At 44.7% G+C, this 14,918-nt stretch overlaps 2 protein-coding genes across 3 annotated transcripts in view; both read left to right on the plus strand.

Moving 5' to 3' along the window:
* The window catches only part of HLCS (holocarboxylase synthetase), a 216,857-nt gene that overhangs the window by 192,827 nt on the left and 9,112 nt on the right, over nt 1-14,918 (plus strand). For both annotated transcript variants that reach the window (XM_075132835.1, XM_048867137.2), the window contains exons 8-9: nt 4,822-4,982; nt 14,099-14,213. In XM_075132835.1, coding sequence (XP_074988936.1) covers nt 4,822-4,982; nt 14,099-14,213 — 276 coding nt within the window. The remainder of the gene's footprint in view (nt 1-4,821; nt 4,983-14,098; nt 14,214-14,918) is intronic.
* LOC142071004 (uncharacterized) lies at nt 5,614-7,770 on the plus strand. The gene is made up of 3 exons (XM_075125141.1): nt 5,614-5,637; nt 6,190-6,568; nt 7,149-7,770. Exons 1-3 carry the CDS (start codon nt 5,614-5,616, stop codon nt 7,679-7,681), a joined length of 936 nt encoding a protein of 311 aa, XP_074981242.1. The 3' UTR covers nt 7,682-7,770.

Genomic DNA, 14,918 nt, shown 5'->3' on the forward strand with positions numbered 1-14,918 from the left:
CCTTCAATGGCCAGGCCCTGTTTGCAGAGAAGACAGACAGCAAGCTGCTCAGTTTAAAGGACTCCCGAACCACCCCAAAAACTCTGGGACTTTACGTCCCAGGCCTGGCATGTACGTGGTTCAAACTGAGCCAGCCTCAGCAGGACCTGCTTCACAGGAAGGCCAAGGGCTACAAACGCCGCCTGAGCCACCCTCTGCTCAGAAACAAGCAGGGGGTCAAGCAACTGTTTTGAGGGTGTGCCTGAGGGCGACCTACCAGACTATTCCCTGGATCCATCTTCTGTTTGTTCCATCTGCCTTTTCTTTTTCCTTCCTGCATGGACCACTATAACCTCGGACCACTGGGTTCTGAACACAGGGCTATACCGCCCAGTTTCTACCACCACCACCCCAAGGCTCCTTCCCTGTTGCTCTTCAGAGTCTCCTCATGCAGGAGGTTCAAGGGTTACTGCAGCTGGGTGCGGTGGAGGAGGTTCCTCTTGAATACAGGAACAAGAGGTTCTATTCCTGGTACTTTTTAATTCCAAAGGCCAAGGGCGGTCTACAGCCCATTCTGGATCTGCGAGACCTTTAGGTAACAAGTACCTAAAGAAGCTGAAGTTCCACTTGGTCTCCCTGGCCTCTATCCTCCCCTCTCTGGATCCAGGAGACTGGTATGCCGCCCTCGACTTGACGGGTGCATACTTCCACATAGAGATCTTTCAAGGACACAGATGCTTCCTCTGGTTTATGGTGGGACCTGGCCACTACCAATTTACAGTCCTCCCGTTTGGCCTAGCAACAGCACTGAGGGTGCTCACCAAGTGCATGTCAGTGGTGGTGGCTTACCTCAGTGCTGGGGTATCCAGATCTACCAGTACCTCGACGGCTGGCTGATCAAAGGCAGCTCCAGGTCTCAAGTCCAAAAGGATGTTGCAGTGTTGCGGGCCATGTGCCACTCCCTGGGCCTAATGATGAATGACAAAAAGTCAAGGTTAGTTCCAGTGCAAAGGATAGAGTTCATTGGAGCGGAGCTTGACTTGTCCTGCGCCAGAGCATTCCTGCCACTACAAAGGTTCCAGACATTGGCGGACCTCATCGCGGAAGTCTCTGCGTTCCCCCTCACTAGGGCTAGTTTTTGCTTGCATCTGCTGGGCCACATTGCAGCTTGCACATACATTGTCCACCATGCCAGGCTCCAGATGCAGGCCCTGCAGCAATGGCTGGCTATGGTCCATTCCCAGTCCAGGGATCGCCTGGAAAAGATCGTTACCATACCCCCCCCGCCCCAGTAATACTCACCTCACTGCGTTGGTGGACCGATCGTGAGAAGGTTCTAGAGGGAGTTCTGTTCGACAACCCCCTTCAGTCCGAGTTGGTGTCGGATGCCTCAGACCTCGGCCGGGGTGCACACCTCAAGAGATCTCCAGACCCAGGGTATGTGGTCCCCAGAGGAGATGACGCTACACATAAACTTCAAAGAACTCAGAGCAGTCTGCTTGGCATGCGGGGTCTTCCTACCTCACCTGTCGGGCAAGGTAGTGAGAGTTCTGACAGCCTCAGTGTTTTACATCAACAGGCAAGGAGGAGTGTGCTCGTCGGCTCTCTGTCAGGAGGCGCTCCGTCTCTGCAACTTCTGCATCAATCAAAAGATGCACTGGGAGCCTTGTCGCCTCCCTGGCGTCAAGAACACGTTAGCTGATCACCTCAGCAGGGCCTTCTCCTCTCACCACAAGTGGTCGCTCCACCGGGAGGTAACCTACACCATCTTCCAGAGGTGGGGAACTCCCTAGGTGGACCAGTTCGCCACCAGGCAAAACAGAAAATGTCATCGGTTTTGGTCTGGGCAAGGACTCCTTCTCCAATGCCTTCCTCCTGTCATGGTCGGGGAGCCTGATGTACACATTCCCTCTGATTCCACTCATCAGCAAGGTCCTGGCAAAGATCACGAGAACCTGTGCTCTGGCTCTCTTGATCACCCCAGCGTGGCCTTGCCAGCCCTGATTCGGCACACTCATGAACCTGACAGTGGCCCCTCCCTGGCCTCCTGCCCGTCCTAGTGGACTTGCTGTCACAGGACCATGGTCGGCTCTTATACCCCAACCTCGCGTCCCTCCACCTCTCGGCATGTATGCTGTGTGGCTGAACCCAGAGGAGTGGACCTGTTTGGAAGGAGTCCAACAAGTCCTCCTGGGAAGTAGGAAGCCCTCAATCAGACTGACCTATCTGGCCAAATGGACAAGTTTTCCTGCTGGGTGTCCGAGCGTGGCATCTCTCCCTCACATTCTTCCATACAATCTGTCTTAAACTACTTGCTTCATTTGAGGAACCCAGGCCTGGCACACTCTTCCATTAGAGTGCATCTCGTGGCCATCTCCACTTTTCACCTGACGATCCAGGGCCTTACGGTGTTTTCTCATGACATAACGTTCAGATTCTTGAGCAGTCTCAAGAGACTCTTCCTGCAGGTACAGGCCCCTGTCCTGCAATAGGATCTTAACTTGGTCCTTTCTAGGCTCACGGGCCTGCCCTTTGTGCCACTGGGCTCCTGCACCCTTCCCACCTGTCATGGAAGGTCGCTTTCCCGGCGCTGATGACATCAGCGAGACGAGTCTCTGAGATTAAACCTTGATCTCAGAACCGCAATACACAGTCTTCTACAAATACAAGATTCTGCTGTGGCCCCACCCAGCCTTCCTGCCGAAGGTGGTGTCTACCTTCCATATGAAACAGGACATCTTCCTCCCAGTGTTCTGTCCCAAACCGCACAAGACCAGTGAGGAGAGGCATCTTCATGCACTGGACGTCCAGAGAGTCTTGGCTTTTTAGCTGGAACGTACCAAACCTTTCGGTAAATCAACTCAGCTCTTCATTGCCACAGCGGATTGGATGAAGGGCCTTCCGGTGTCCTCTCAGAGGATTTCCAATTGGATCACCTCTTGCATAAGGACCTGTTACGACCTGGCGGGGGTTCCACCGCCACCAATTGTCAGAGCCCACTCAACTAGAGCTCAGGTGTCCTGGGAGGTCTTCCTGGCGCACGTCCCCATCCAGGATATCTGAAGAGCTGCAATGTGGTCCTCTGTTCACATGTTCACGGCGCATTATGCCATCACTCAGCAGGCCAGAGATGATGCTGGGTTCGGCAGAGCTGTGTTGCAATCTACATGTCTGTGAACTCCTACCCGCCTCCAATGGTACTGCTTGGGAGTCACCTAATGTGGAATGGACATGAGCAAGCACTCGAAGAAGAAAAGACAGTTACCTGTTCTGTAACTGGCTTTCTTCTAGATGTGTTGCTCATGTCCATTCCACAACCCGGCCTCCTTCTCCACTGTCAGAGTTTACAGCAAGAAGGAACTGAAGGTGGGGGGAGTCAGCGGTGCCCCTTATACTGCATCATGCAGGTGCCACTCCAGAGGGTGCCAGAGTTGGTCCCCCAAGGATACTGCTGAGGGAAGAACTTCTGGCACCAGTGCATGTGGCAAGTACACACACCTAATATGGAATGGACATGAGCAACACATCTCGAAGAACGCCAGTTACGGAACAGGTAACTGTCTTTTTTGGTTTTAGTGCAGTTATGTAACAAAAAAAAAATCTACTTTTGTAAGTTGCACTTTCATGATCAAGAGACTGCACTATAGTACATGTATGAGGTGAACTGAAAAATACTATTTCAATTTATCATTTTTACCGTGCAAATATTTGTAATAAATTATAATATAAAGTGAGCAGTGTGCACTTTGTGTGTTGTAACTGAAATCAATATATTTGAAAATGTAGAAAAACATCCACAAATATTTAATAAATTTCAATTGGTATTCTGTTTAACAGTGCAATTAAAACTGAGATTAGTCACAATTTTTTTTAAATCATGGTTAATTTTTTTGAGTTAATCGTGTGAATTAACTGTGATTAATCGACAGCCTTAATTTGTAGACACAGGAAAAAATATTTTTGGAGAGCCCAGGGGGTTGATAGCAGTTTTTTCCCCTTTTACTCTTACTAATTTGAATCCAGCCCAAGTTAGAAATGACCAAAAGTAGTTATCTCATGGATGTTTGGTAGCTTACATAGAATGAATTGGTGGCATTGTTTTAATTCCTACTGAAAAGTCTTCTGTATCACACAAACTGCCATCACCCACAGTTGGCACTGAACCAAACCAGAACCAAAACTCCCATTGACTTCAGTGCAGCAGGACTGGGCCTTGAATTGGCATGGAGCAGTAGTTCTCAACCTACAGCCCATGGGTCACTTGCAGCCCAATCAGCACACAGCTGTGGCTCATGTGACATCCTCATGGCCACACAGGGAGCATGTATATTGGTGTGGATGCGACCTATATAACACACAGAATGCTACAATGTGGCCCACAATGGTAAATAGGTTGAGAACCACGGGCATGGAGTCTGTTTTGTGGATAGATAGAAGGCTTCAGTCTCCAGGAACGTTTCACAAGTACATTTTCATTTAAAAACAAACATAAGTAGTTCATAAAAACATATGATCTACAAAGATACCAAGGAATTTTTGGGAACATATCGTGTGCAATGCTTTTGATTTCTTTATGAAGTTTCTATAAACATGATTACCTGAACACACATTAACAAACTACATTCAATTTTAAAGTATTGGTTTTTTCTTTGAAATAATCTGGAACAGTTTTAGAGCCCTCTGTGTAGATTTTTCAAGTGGGTGCTATTTTTGAAAAACTAATTCTTATGCTGCTGCTTTCTACGTTAACTAGTATGAACTTTGTAAACACAAAACAAACCTCCCCCCATCAATTTCTTTTTCTTACATGTTTGTTTATTCACTGTTGTGGATTTTTTTCAGGTCGTGGTGGAAATGTCTGGCTCAGTCCTGTGGGATGTGCTCTATCAACTTTACATGTTTCCATTCCTTTGTGTTCCCAGCTGGGACAGAGAATTCCTTTTATTCAGCACCTGATGTCCCTGGCTGTGGTGGAATCAGTGAGATCAATACCTGGATATCAGGTATCTAATTTTAATTCATTTTAATATTCCTATTATTTTCACATTTCATTCAGTTCAGTCTGTACCTGACCTTCATAACTAGGTTGTGTCATTGAAACCATAGATCAATGATACTCAGACCGAGGCTCACAAGCTGCAAGTGACTCTTTAAAATGTCTACTATGGCTCTTTGCAGTACATGATATTAAAACACTGTGATTTAATTATTAACCAATTGGGATGCTTTAGCTATGTTATTAACCAAAAATAATAATACTTGATCATCCATTTTGCTGTGAGAATTTATATATATATAATAAAATGTTAAAAACTAAGTATTTCCTGTCATACTGTTTAAATATGAATACATAGTATCATAGTAAATGAAACAATAAATTAACACTACTGTGCCTCTTTTGGGCAATGTTGATCCCTAAGTTGTTTCCCGAACCACTGAGGTCTGAGTATCACTGCCAATGAGTTTAGCTCTTCAGTAATACTGGATTGTATAATTCCTGTGTGATATTAAAAGAATGGATGGATTTAGCCTTCCGATTTATTTGTATGTGTTTTTAATAGATTCGATGCTTGCAGAGTGAATGCCTGCTATTGATTAGATTGAGTCTAGCAAACTCATTTCATGTATAATCTGATGAGCATTTGCGCCAAAGCCCTGGTATACACTAGGAGCTGAGGTTGAATTTAGCAGTGTTAAATCGATTTTAACTCTGCACCCGTCCACACGACGAAGCCCTTTTTTTCGACTTAAAGGGCTCTTAAAATCGATTTCCTTACTCCACCCCCGACAAGGGGATTAGCGCTGAAATCGGGCTTGCTGGGTCGAATTTGGGGTACTGTGGATGCAATTAGACGGTATTGGCCTCCGGGAGCTATCCCAGAGTGCTCCATTGTGACCGCTCTGGACAGGTCTCTCAACTCAGATGCACTGGCCAGGTAGACAGGAAAAGGCCCGTGAACTTGTGAATTTCAATTTCCTGTTTGGCCAGCGTGGCAAGCTGCAGGTGACCATGCAGAGCTCATCAGCAGAGGTGACCATGATGGAGTCCCAGAATCGCAAAAGAGCTCCAGCATGGACCGAACGGGAGGTACGGGATCTGATCGCTGTATGGGGAGAGGAATCCGTGCTATCAGAACTCCGTTCCAGTTTTCGAAATGCCAAAACCTTTGTCAAAATCACCCAGGGCATGAAGGACAGAGGCCATAACAGGGACCGAAGCAGTGCCGCGTGAAACTTAAGGAGCTAAGGCAAGCCTACCAGAAAACCAGAGAGGCGAATGGCCACTCCGGGTCCAAGCCCCAAACATGCTGCTTCTGCAATGAGCTGCATGCCATTTTAGGGGGTTCAGCTACCACTACCCCAGCCGTGTTGTTTGACTCCTTCAGTGGAGATGGAGGCAACACAGAAGCAGGTTTTGGGGACGAGGAAGATGATGACGATGAGGCTGTAGATATCTCACAGCAAGCAAGCAGAGAAACCATTTTTCCCGACAGCCAGGAACTGTTTCTCACCCTGGACCTGGAGCCAGTACCCCCCGAACCCACCCAAGGCTGCCTCTCGGACCCGCCAGGCGGAGAAGTGACCTCTGGTGAGTGTACCTTTTAAAATACTATACATGGTTTAAAAGCAAGCATGTTTAATGATTAATTTACCCTGGCATTCGTGGCTCTCCTAGATACACTCCCAAAGCCTTTGCAAAAGGTTTCTGGGGAGGGCAGCCTTATTCCGTCCACCATGGTAGGATGCTTTACCACTCCAGGCCAGTAGCACGTACTCGGGAATCATTGTAGAACAAAGCATTGCAGTGTATGTTTGCTGGCATTCAAACAACATCCGTTCTTTATCTCTCTGTGTTATCCTCAGGAGAGTGATATCATTCATGGTCACCTGGTTGAAATAGGGTGCTTTTCTTAAGGGGACACTCAGAGGTGTCTGTTCCTGCTGGGCTGTTTGCCTGTGGCTGAACAGAAATGTTCCCCGCTGTTAGCCGCGGGGAGGAGGGATGGGCTAGCCACGTGCTGGGGGGAGGCAAAATGGGACCTTGTCACAAAAGCACATGTGCTGTGTATATAGTGTTAACAGCAAGGTTTACCATGAAAGAGTGCACCCATTGTTCTATAAAATGTGTCTTTTTAAATACCACTGTCCCTTTTGTTTTTCTCCACCAGCTGCATGTGTTTCAAGGATCACAGGATCCTCTCCGTCCCAGAGGCTAGCGAAGATTAGAAGACGAAAAAAACGCACTCGTGATGAAATGTTCTCTGAGCTCATGCTGTCCTCCCACACTTACAGAGCACAGATGAATGCGTGGAGGCAGACAATGTCAGAGTGCAGGAAAGCACAAAATGACCGGGAGAAGAGGTGGCGGGCTGAAGAGAGTAAGTGGCTGGCTGAAAAGAGGGCTGAAGCTGAAAGGTGGTGGCAGCGTGATGAGAGGAGGCAGGATTCGATGCTGAGGCTGCTGGAGGATCAAACCAACATGCTCCAGCGTATGGTTGAGCTGCAGGAAAAGCAGCAGGAGCATAGACCGCCGCTACAGCCCCTGTGTAACCAACCGCCCTCCTCCCCAAGTTCCATAGCCTCCTTGCCCAGATGCCCAAGAACGCGGTGGGGGGGGGGCCCTCCGGCCACTCCACCCCAGAGGATTGCCCAAGCAACAGAAGGCTGGCATTCAATAAGTTTTAAAGTTTTAAACTTTTAAAGTGCTGTCCTTCCCTCCTCCTTCCCTCCTCCACCACCCCTTCTGGTGCTTCTCTCCTCCACCACCCCTCCTGGGCTACCTTGGTAGTTATCCCCCTATTTGTGTGATGAATGAATAAAGAATGCATGAATGTGAAGCACCAATGACTTTATTGCCTCTGCAAGTGGTGATCGAAGGGAGGTGGGGAGGGTGGTTAGCTTACAGAGAAGTAGAGTGAACCAAGGGGTGGGGGGTTTCATCAAGGAGAAACAAACAGAACTTTCACACCGTAGTCTGTCCAGTCATGAAACTGGTTTTCAAAGCTTCTCTGATGCGCATCGCCCCCTCCTGTGCTCTTCTAACCACCCTGGTGTCTGGCTGCGCATAACCAGCAGCCAGGCGATTTGCCTCAACCTCCCACCCCGCCATAAACGTCTCCCCCTTACTCTCACAGATATTGTGGAGCGCACAGCAAGCAGTAATAACAGTGGGAATATTGGTTTCGCTGAGGTCTAACCGAGTCAGTAAACTGCGCCAGCGCGCCTTTAAACATCCAAATGGACATTCTACCACCATTCTGCACTTGCTCAGCCTGTAGTTGAACAGCTCCTGACTACTGTCCAGGCTGCCTGTGTGTGGCTTCATGAGCCATGGCATTAAGGGGTAGGCTGGGTCCCCAAGGATAACTACAGGCATTTCAACATCCCCAACGGTTATTTTCTGGTCTGGGAATAAAGTCCCTTCCTGCAGCTTTTGAAACAGACCAGAGTTCCTGAAGATGCGAGCATCATGTACCTTTCCCGGCCATCCCATGTTGATGTTGGTGAAACGTCCCTTGTGATCCACCAGTGCTTACAGCACTATTGAAAAGTACCCCTTGCAGTTTATGTACTCGGCAGCTTGGTGCTCCGGTGCCAAGATAGGGATATGGGATCCGTCTATGGCCTCACCACAGTTAGGGAATCCCATTGCAGCAAAGCCATCCTCTATGACCTGCACATTTCCCAGGGTCACTACCCTTGATATCAGCAGATCTTTGATTGCGTTGGCTACTTGCATCACAGCAGCCCCCACAGTAGATTTGCCCACTCCAAATTGATTCCCAACTGACCGGTAGCTGTCTGGCGTTGCAAGCTTCCACAGGACTATTGCCACTCGCTTCTCAACTGTGAGGGCTGCTCTCATCTTGGTATTCTTGCGCCTCAGGGCAGGGGAAAGCAAGTCACAAAGTTCCATGAAAGTGCCCTTACGCATGCGAAAGTTTCGCAGCCACTGGGAATCGTCTCAGACCTGGAACACTATGCGGTCCCACCAGTCTGTGCTTGTTTCCCGAGCCCAGAATCGGCATTCCACAGCATGAACCTGCCCCATTAGCACCGTGATGCCCACATTGCCAGGGCCCGTGCTTTGAGAGAAGTTTGTGTCCGTGTCCTCATCACTCTCGTCACCACGCTGACGTCGCCTCCTCGCCCAGTAACGCTCTGCCAGGTTCTGGTGCTGCATATACTGCTGGATAATGCGTGTGGTGTTTAACGTGCTTCTAATTGCCAAAGTGATCTGAGCGGGCTCCATGCTTGCCGTGGTATGGCGTCTGCACAGAAAAAAGGCGCGGAACGATTGTCTGCCGTTGCCGTGATGGAGGGAGGGGTGACTGACGACATGGCTTACAGGGTTGGCTTACAGGGAATTAAAATCAACAAAAGGGGTGGCTTTGCGAGAAACTGAATGGCCCCCTCAAGGATAGAACTCAAAACCTCAGGGATAGAACTCAAAACTGGGTTTAGCAGGCCATTGATTTCACAGAGGGAGGGAGGGAGGAGAAAATGAATACAAAACAAATCTGGTCTATTTCTTGTTTTGAGCCACTTCATCTATCTTTATACATCTTGCTGGCAGCAGACTGTGCAGTACGACTGCTAGCCATCGTCAACACCTGGGTGCTCGGCAGAAGACGGTGCAGTATGACTGCTGGCCATCATCTTCTGCTAGCTGCAGATTAAAAGACAGTGCGGGACTGAATCGCCACGAGACGAAACAAGGGAAATGACCTGGCTGAATCACTCCCATGTTTGCCCAGGCACCCGGTTAAAAGAGCACCCAGGACTATGTCGATGACGGCTACCAGTCATACTGCACTGTCTGCTGCCAAAAGGCAATAAACTGCTGCTGTGTAGCAATGCAGTACCACGTCTGCCAGCACCCAGGAGACATACGGTTAGCTGAGCGGGCTCCATGCTTGCCGTGGTATGGCGTCTGCACAGGTAACTCAGGAAAAAAGGCGCGAAACGATTGTCTGCCCTTGCTTTCATGGAGGGAAGGAGGGAACGGGGGCCTGATGATATGTACCCAGAACCACTCGTGACAATGTTTTAGCCCCATCAGGCACTGGGATTTCTACACAGATTTCAAATGGGCAGCGGAGACTGCGGGAACTGTGGGATAGCTATCCACAGTGCAGTGCTCTGGAAGTCGACGGTTGCCTCAGTACTGTGGACACTCTCCACCGACAACATGCACTTAGGGCATTTGTGTGGGGACACACACAATCGACTGTATAAAAACACTTTCTACAAAACTGGCTTCTATAAATTCGACCTAATTTTGTAGTGTAGACATACCCTGAAGCTGGATTTACCTTTTGCTTTGTCTAACTGTTGGATTTATTTGTTTTGGTTATGAAAATATTGAGGAAAAGTGAGAAGAAAAACTGATAAATGCTTCTTTTGTTGGTGCATTTCAGTGGCCACTTGGCCCCTTTTAAAGGATTTTTTCCAGCTCCTTTTGAAGGTTGAAAACTGATTTTTAAAGAAAAAGTTAAGAGTATTGCTCTCAGGAGGGAATCAAACGTCCTGTCATCAGTGTTCAAATGAAGAACCAATCTTCTTCTTCACCTCATCTCTTTTTTTAATATTACCATATTCTAATATTTGCTAACTATAAAACTTTGGTATTTTACAGAAGTAGTTAACTAAAGCACATGTTTCCTATATTACTCAAAATGAATGTCTTATACACATTTACACATGAACTTTATTATAGTGGCACCCGTAGCTTTGCTGTAGTTTAGGGTCTGTCAGCCCTTCTATTAAAACTTCCTATCTTCAGCACTTCATAACTTGACTGTAAAAATTGCTCCAGACTGAAATTTGCAATACAAAATCTTTGGTTGGGGAGGTCAATATTTTTAACTATTGAAAATAAAAGGGGGAGAGGGGTTACTTGTTTAAAGTATGAGTCCAAAAGCAAAAATAGACATAATAGTTTAAGAATCTTTTTGTTTCTGCACTCCTCTTCATATTGTGGCATATAGAGTGGCTACTTTTCAATTAATTCTTTTTTTAAAAAAATTAGTCCATTCAGGAGTACTAACTTGATTGAGATAATACATGATAATATTAACACAGAAGGAATAATTGTGTCAATAACACACATAGCTGAGTCTACCAAGTATACATTTATATTTTTATAATAGCTTGTTCTGACCATAAAGAAGTTGAATTTATCTTGAAAGAAACTGCCCCACCCAAGAATGAATTAAATACATAGTTGGAGCTATTAAATTCCATCATGTCAGTGATCACTAAATTAAGAGGAATCACTAAATATGCTTTGACAGTTTGTCATCGTCCTGAACTCAGTGGAAGAAAGGATTTTCTGTACTTCCTTTGAGATTTTTTTAAAGAAAGGAAATTAAACACAGACAGTGGATTAAAACAATGTTAAGAGTCTGACTCAAATCTATGAAAGCAAAGAAATTCAAAGTTAAATCTGAAACTCTATGCTTAAATTGACCCTTTGGACCTAGGGTAATGCAAGGCTCTCCACATGGTGGATGAACATATATGCCATATGAGCTTCAGTAGCTAGGAACAATGGGCTAAGTTATGGATAAGGTTTCAATCTTAGCTCTACATTTCCATACCTTTTTGCATAAGTCAGACCTTTATTATTACATTAACATACTTTTAATGTGGTTTGTTATGCTCAAATTCCATTCCAGAATTTTCATACAAAAGTATCAAATGTATGTGTCTCAGTTTATCAATCAGTCATTTTTAGGGCTTTGTCTTTAGTGTTCACAGTTCTAAATGGACAGCAGTTCAAGCTACTGTCCACAGTTCTGGATTCTCAATGGGAAAATCTGACAGTTCAATTCAGTGTTTCATTTGCAGATGACAGTGCTCTGAATACAAACAAACCTTATGTACTGTATATTTTCTACTGTTCCTGTCTCAGAACAATATTTAGGAGCCACTATGTAACTTATAAATAAAAATGACACGTGTCACCATTACATGTAACCAACTAAATCAGTGCCAAATAATGCATTGTATTTTATATTTTGACAGTAAATCCTTTGGAAACAACGGTAGTTATGCAGCAGCTCATCTTGCCTCATTATATTACAACAAAAATCTCATGTCACCACTATAGTTCATCTTGAAAATTAGTACTATTGTAGAAATATCTGCTGTTCTCCATATCCAGCAGTTAGTTCCTTAGCAGTACAAATGTCTGTAATCTATTGGCTTATCTACATGGGAAGTTAGTGCAGAACAAGCTGGGGTGTGAATTTAAAGCACAGTTGCTGTGTTACCCTAGCTCACCATGTGGCACTCTTATTCTGGACTAAGAGTGCCTTTTCGTGTGCTTAAGCTTAAAGTGGAGTCAGTGTGAAATGGCTCTTGCACTTTAAATTCACACCCTAACTTATTCCACACTCACTTCCCCATGTAGGCAAGCTAGCAGTGTGTATTTTTTTGAACTCCTGAGTCTGTTACAGTTCATTTACTCAGAGAGAAATGGCCTGCACAGGATGCCTTAAGAAGATCTGTTAATCCTGACATGCTGAATGGCTTAGCTGTGGCATGCTTTGAAAACTGTGTGTCCCAAGAATCTTCTCAAAATCTGCATTGAAATGTGGATAGTCAAGTGCTTGTGGTAATGAATATGAACTAGTGATGGTCTGTTACAATTCCTTATGATACCAGAATAAGTTAGCATTTCCTGTACAGATAGGCAGAGACATCTGTGTCATGGAACCCTCCCTGGCCTTTAAATCTCTCAGAAAAGTAGACATAGACCCAGGTGCAGTTTTCACACGCCCTGTAAAAGGATTCTGTAATCTACAGAAGGAGAGGGTGTAACCAGATTCTTGTACTCATGGAGCACCTCCCATAATTTGCCTCTTGGGATCCAGTCATATGCAGTTTTTTAAGCTCCAGGAAGCACATTTGCTTTCTTTTTACATTTAAGTAGCTGGTGCAAAGTTTAATTCCGTTCTGTGGCTTTAACAAAAACTTCTCTATTTGCGATGGACTGGTGTCCTATGATGCAGTTTGTGTTTCCAATACCATGGTATAAATTGAACATAGCTGCATAAAATATGAATATTTTTAGGACTATTTACATAGTTAGTTGTGAACTGGAATTTTTTCCTGACTAGTAAATTTCCTCCCTGATCTTCAAGATGTCATTGCCTCCCTGTCTGACTTCTGCAAGAACCTTGTTCTGTTCATTGTGGGCAGTTCTAGATGTGTTCATTGTGGGCAGTTCTAGATGTGTTTAGCAAAGTTGATTGTCTTTATTTAATAGATCATTTCTATCCTGAAACAGATTTTTATGGTGAATAAAGAAATGCAACAAATTTGTTCGTAGACTAATAGATCGAAAGCCTAGAAAGGACCATTGTGATCATGTAGTCTCACTTATATAACATAAGCCAAGGAATTTCCCTCAAATAATTCTTTTCGAACTTTAGTTTCTTTGCTTAAAAAAATCCAATCTTGATTTTAAAATTGCCAGTTATAGATAATCCCCGTAACTCTAGGTAAATTGTTCCAATGGTTAATCACCTATTGTCTGTGATTTTGAGATTTTCAGGGAAGACCTCTGCCAAGTCACTTTGCAGTCCCTATTTTTGATTATGTATAGGTCCTGTGAGCCATTAGTATCTACTGTATAGCTTATTACTAAATAACTACTCTCAACCCTCTGTGATTGCTGCCAACCTTCATAATAAACCACCACGAAACTTGGGCTGAGTCCTGAGGATGCAGATTCCCCTTCAGATATTTACTTTCTTTGGGGTTGAGGAATAAGCCTCAAGAATGGAAAAGAGTCTTTCGAGGTGAAAATACCAACTTTCTCTTTGATATTTGGATTTTTGGCAGTCATGAGTTTCCATCTTAATGTTGTTATACTTACCAGAGTACCTCAAATGTGTGCTTAGTCATAAAAACTCAAATTCAAATATAGTTCTGTGTCTGACTCATTGCTATGTAAAGCATTTTGATCTACTTTAATTAAGAAAGAACTAATTTATCATGTTCCAAGCTATCAGAGAGAGATGGCATTTGCAGAAATACTGAGTGATGGCAGAGTCTTTATAAAAGAACAGCATAATATGGTTATATACGTATACATTTATTTCTTTAGGATATTGACCTGCGAGTGAAGTGGCCAAATGATATTTACTACAGTGACCTTATGAAGCTTGGCGGGGTTCTGGTAAATTCTACACTTATGGGAGACACATTTCACATACTTATTGGTAAGTGTCTAAATTATTTTCAGGCTTGTCAGGCCATTTTTTCTAAAGCTATTTAACTATTCTTAATGTCCTATACAAGTTCAAACTACAAGAACAAGAGCAAATGAGAAGTGGGTAAACCATGATATTACAAAACACAAAAAATAAATGTCTTCAGTGATCTGTAACATTCCATACGGCTGGCCAGGAGACGCTAAACACAAGCATCAGGACTGATATAGAAGATTTTAAAGAATTAAAATTAACAGGTATGAAAATTTTCTTTCACATTGAGTCACAAAGGTAGGGTACCATAGAGAAAAGTTTACTATATTTTTTTAATGTTTTTTCCTGTCTATAAGCACGCTGTCTCTTTTCCCTTCTCCATGAAGTAAGGAGTAGAATAGATCTGTTATGTGCTCAGGACCAAACTCTGCTCTGTAGGGAATTCCAGAATGTCCTGCCTCCTCAAAGCAGTTCTTTAAAGTCTAAAAACTACATGGAAGTTCCTTGACAAATCCAGAAGGTTAAGCCAGGGAGATTATTATTATTGTTTAGTATTGGTGCATAGCACAACATATGTGCACAGTATTTTACAGAGCGAATGAAGACCTGGTTCCTACCCAGCTGGCTTAAAGATCTAAACAAGTTACACAGTTTAAGTCAAAAACCATGAGGAGTCCTTGTGGTGGTGTCGTTTTTGCTGATACAGACTAACACGGCTAC

Source organism: Caretta caretta, chromosome 1 (genome assembly GCF_965140235.1).
Source record: "Caretta caretta isolate rCarCar2 chromosome 1, rCarCar1.hap1, whole genome shotgun sequence".
In the NCBI taxonomy this organism is placed as follows: Eukaryota; Metazoa; Chordata; order Testudines; family Cheloniidae; genus Caretta; species Caretta caretta.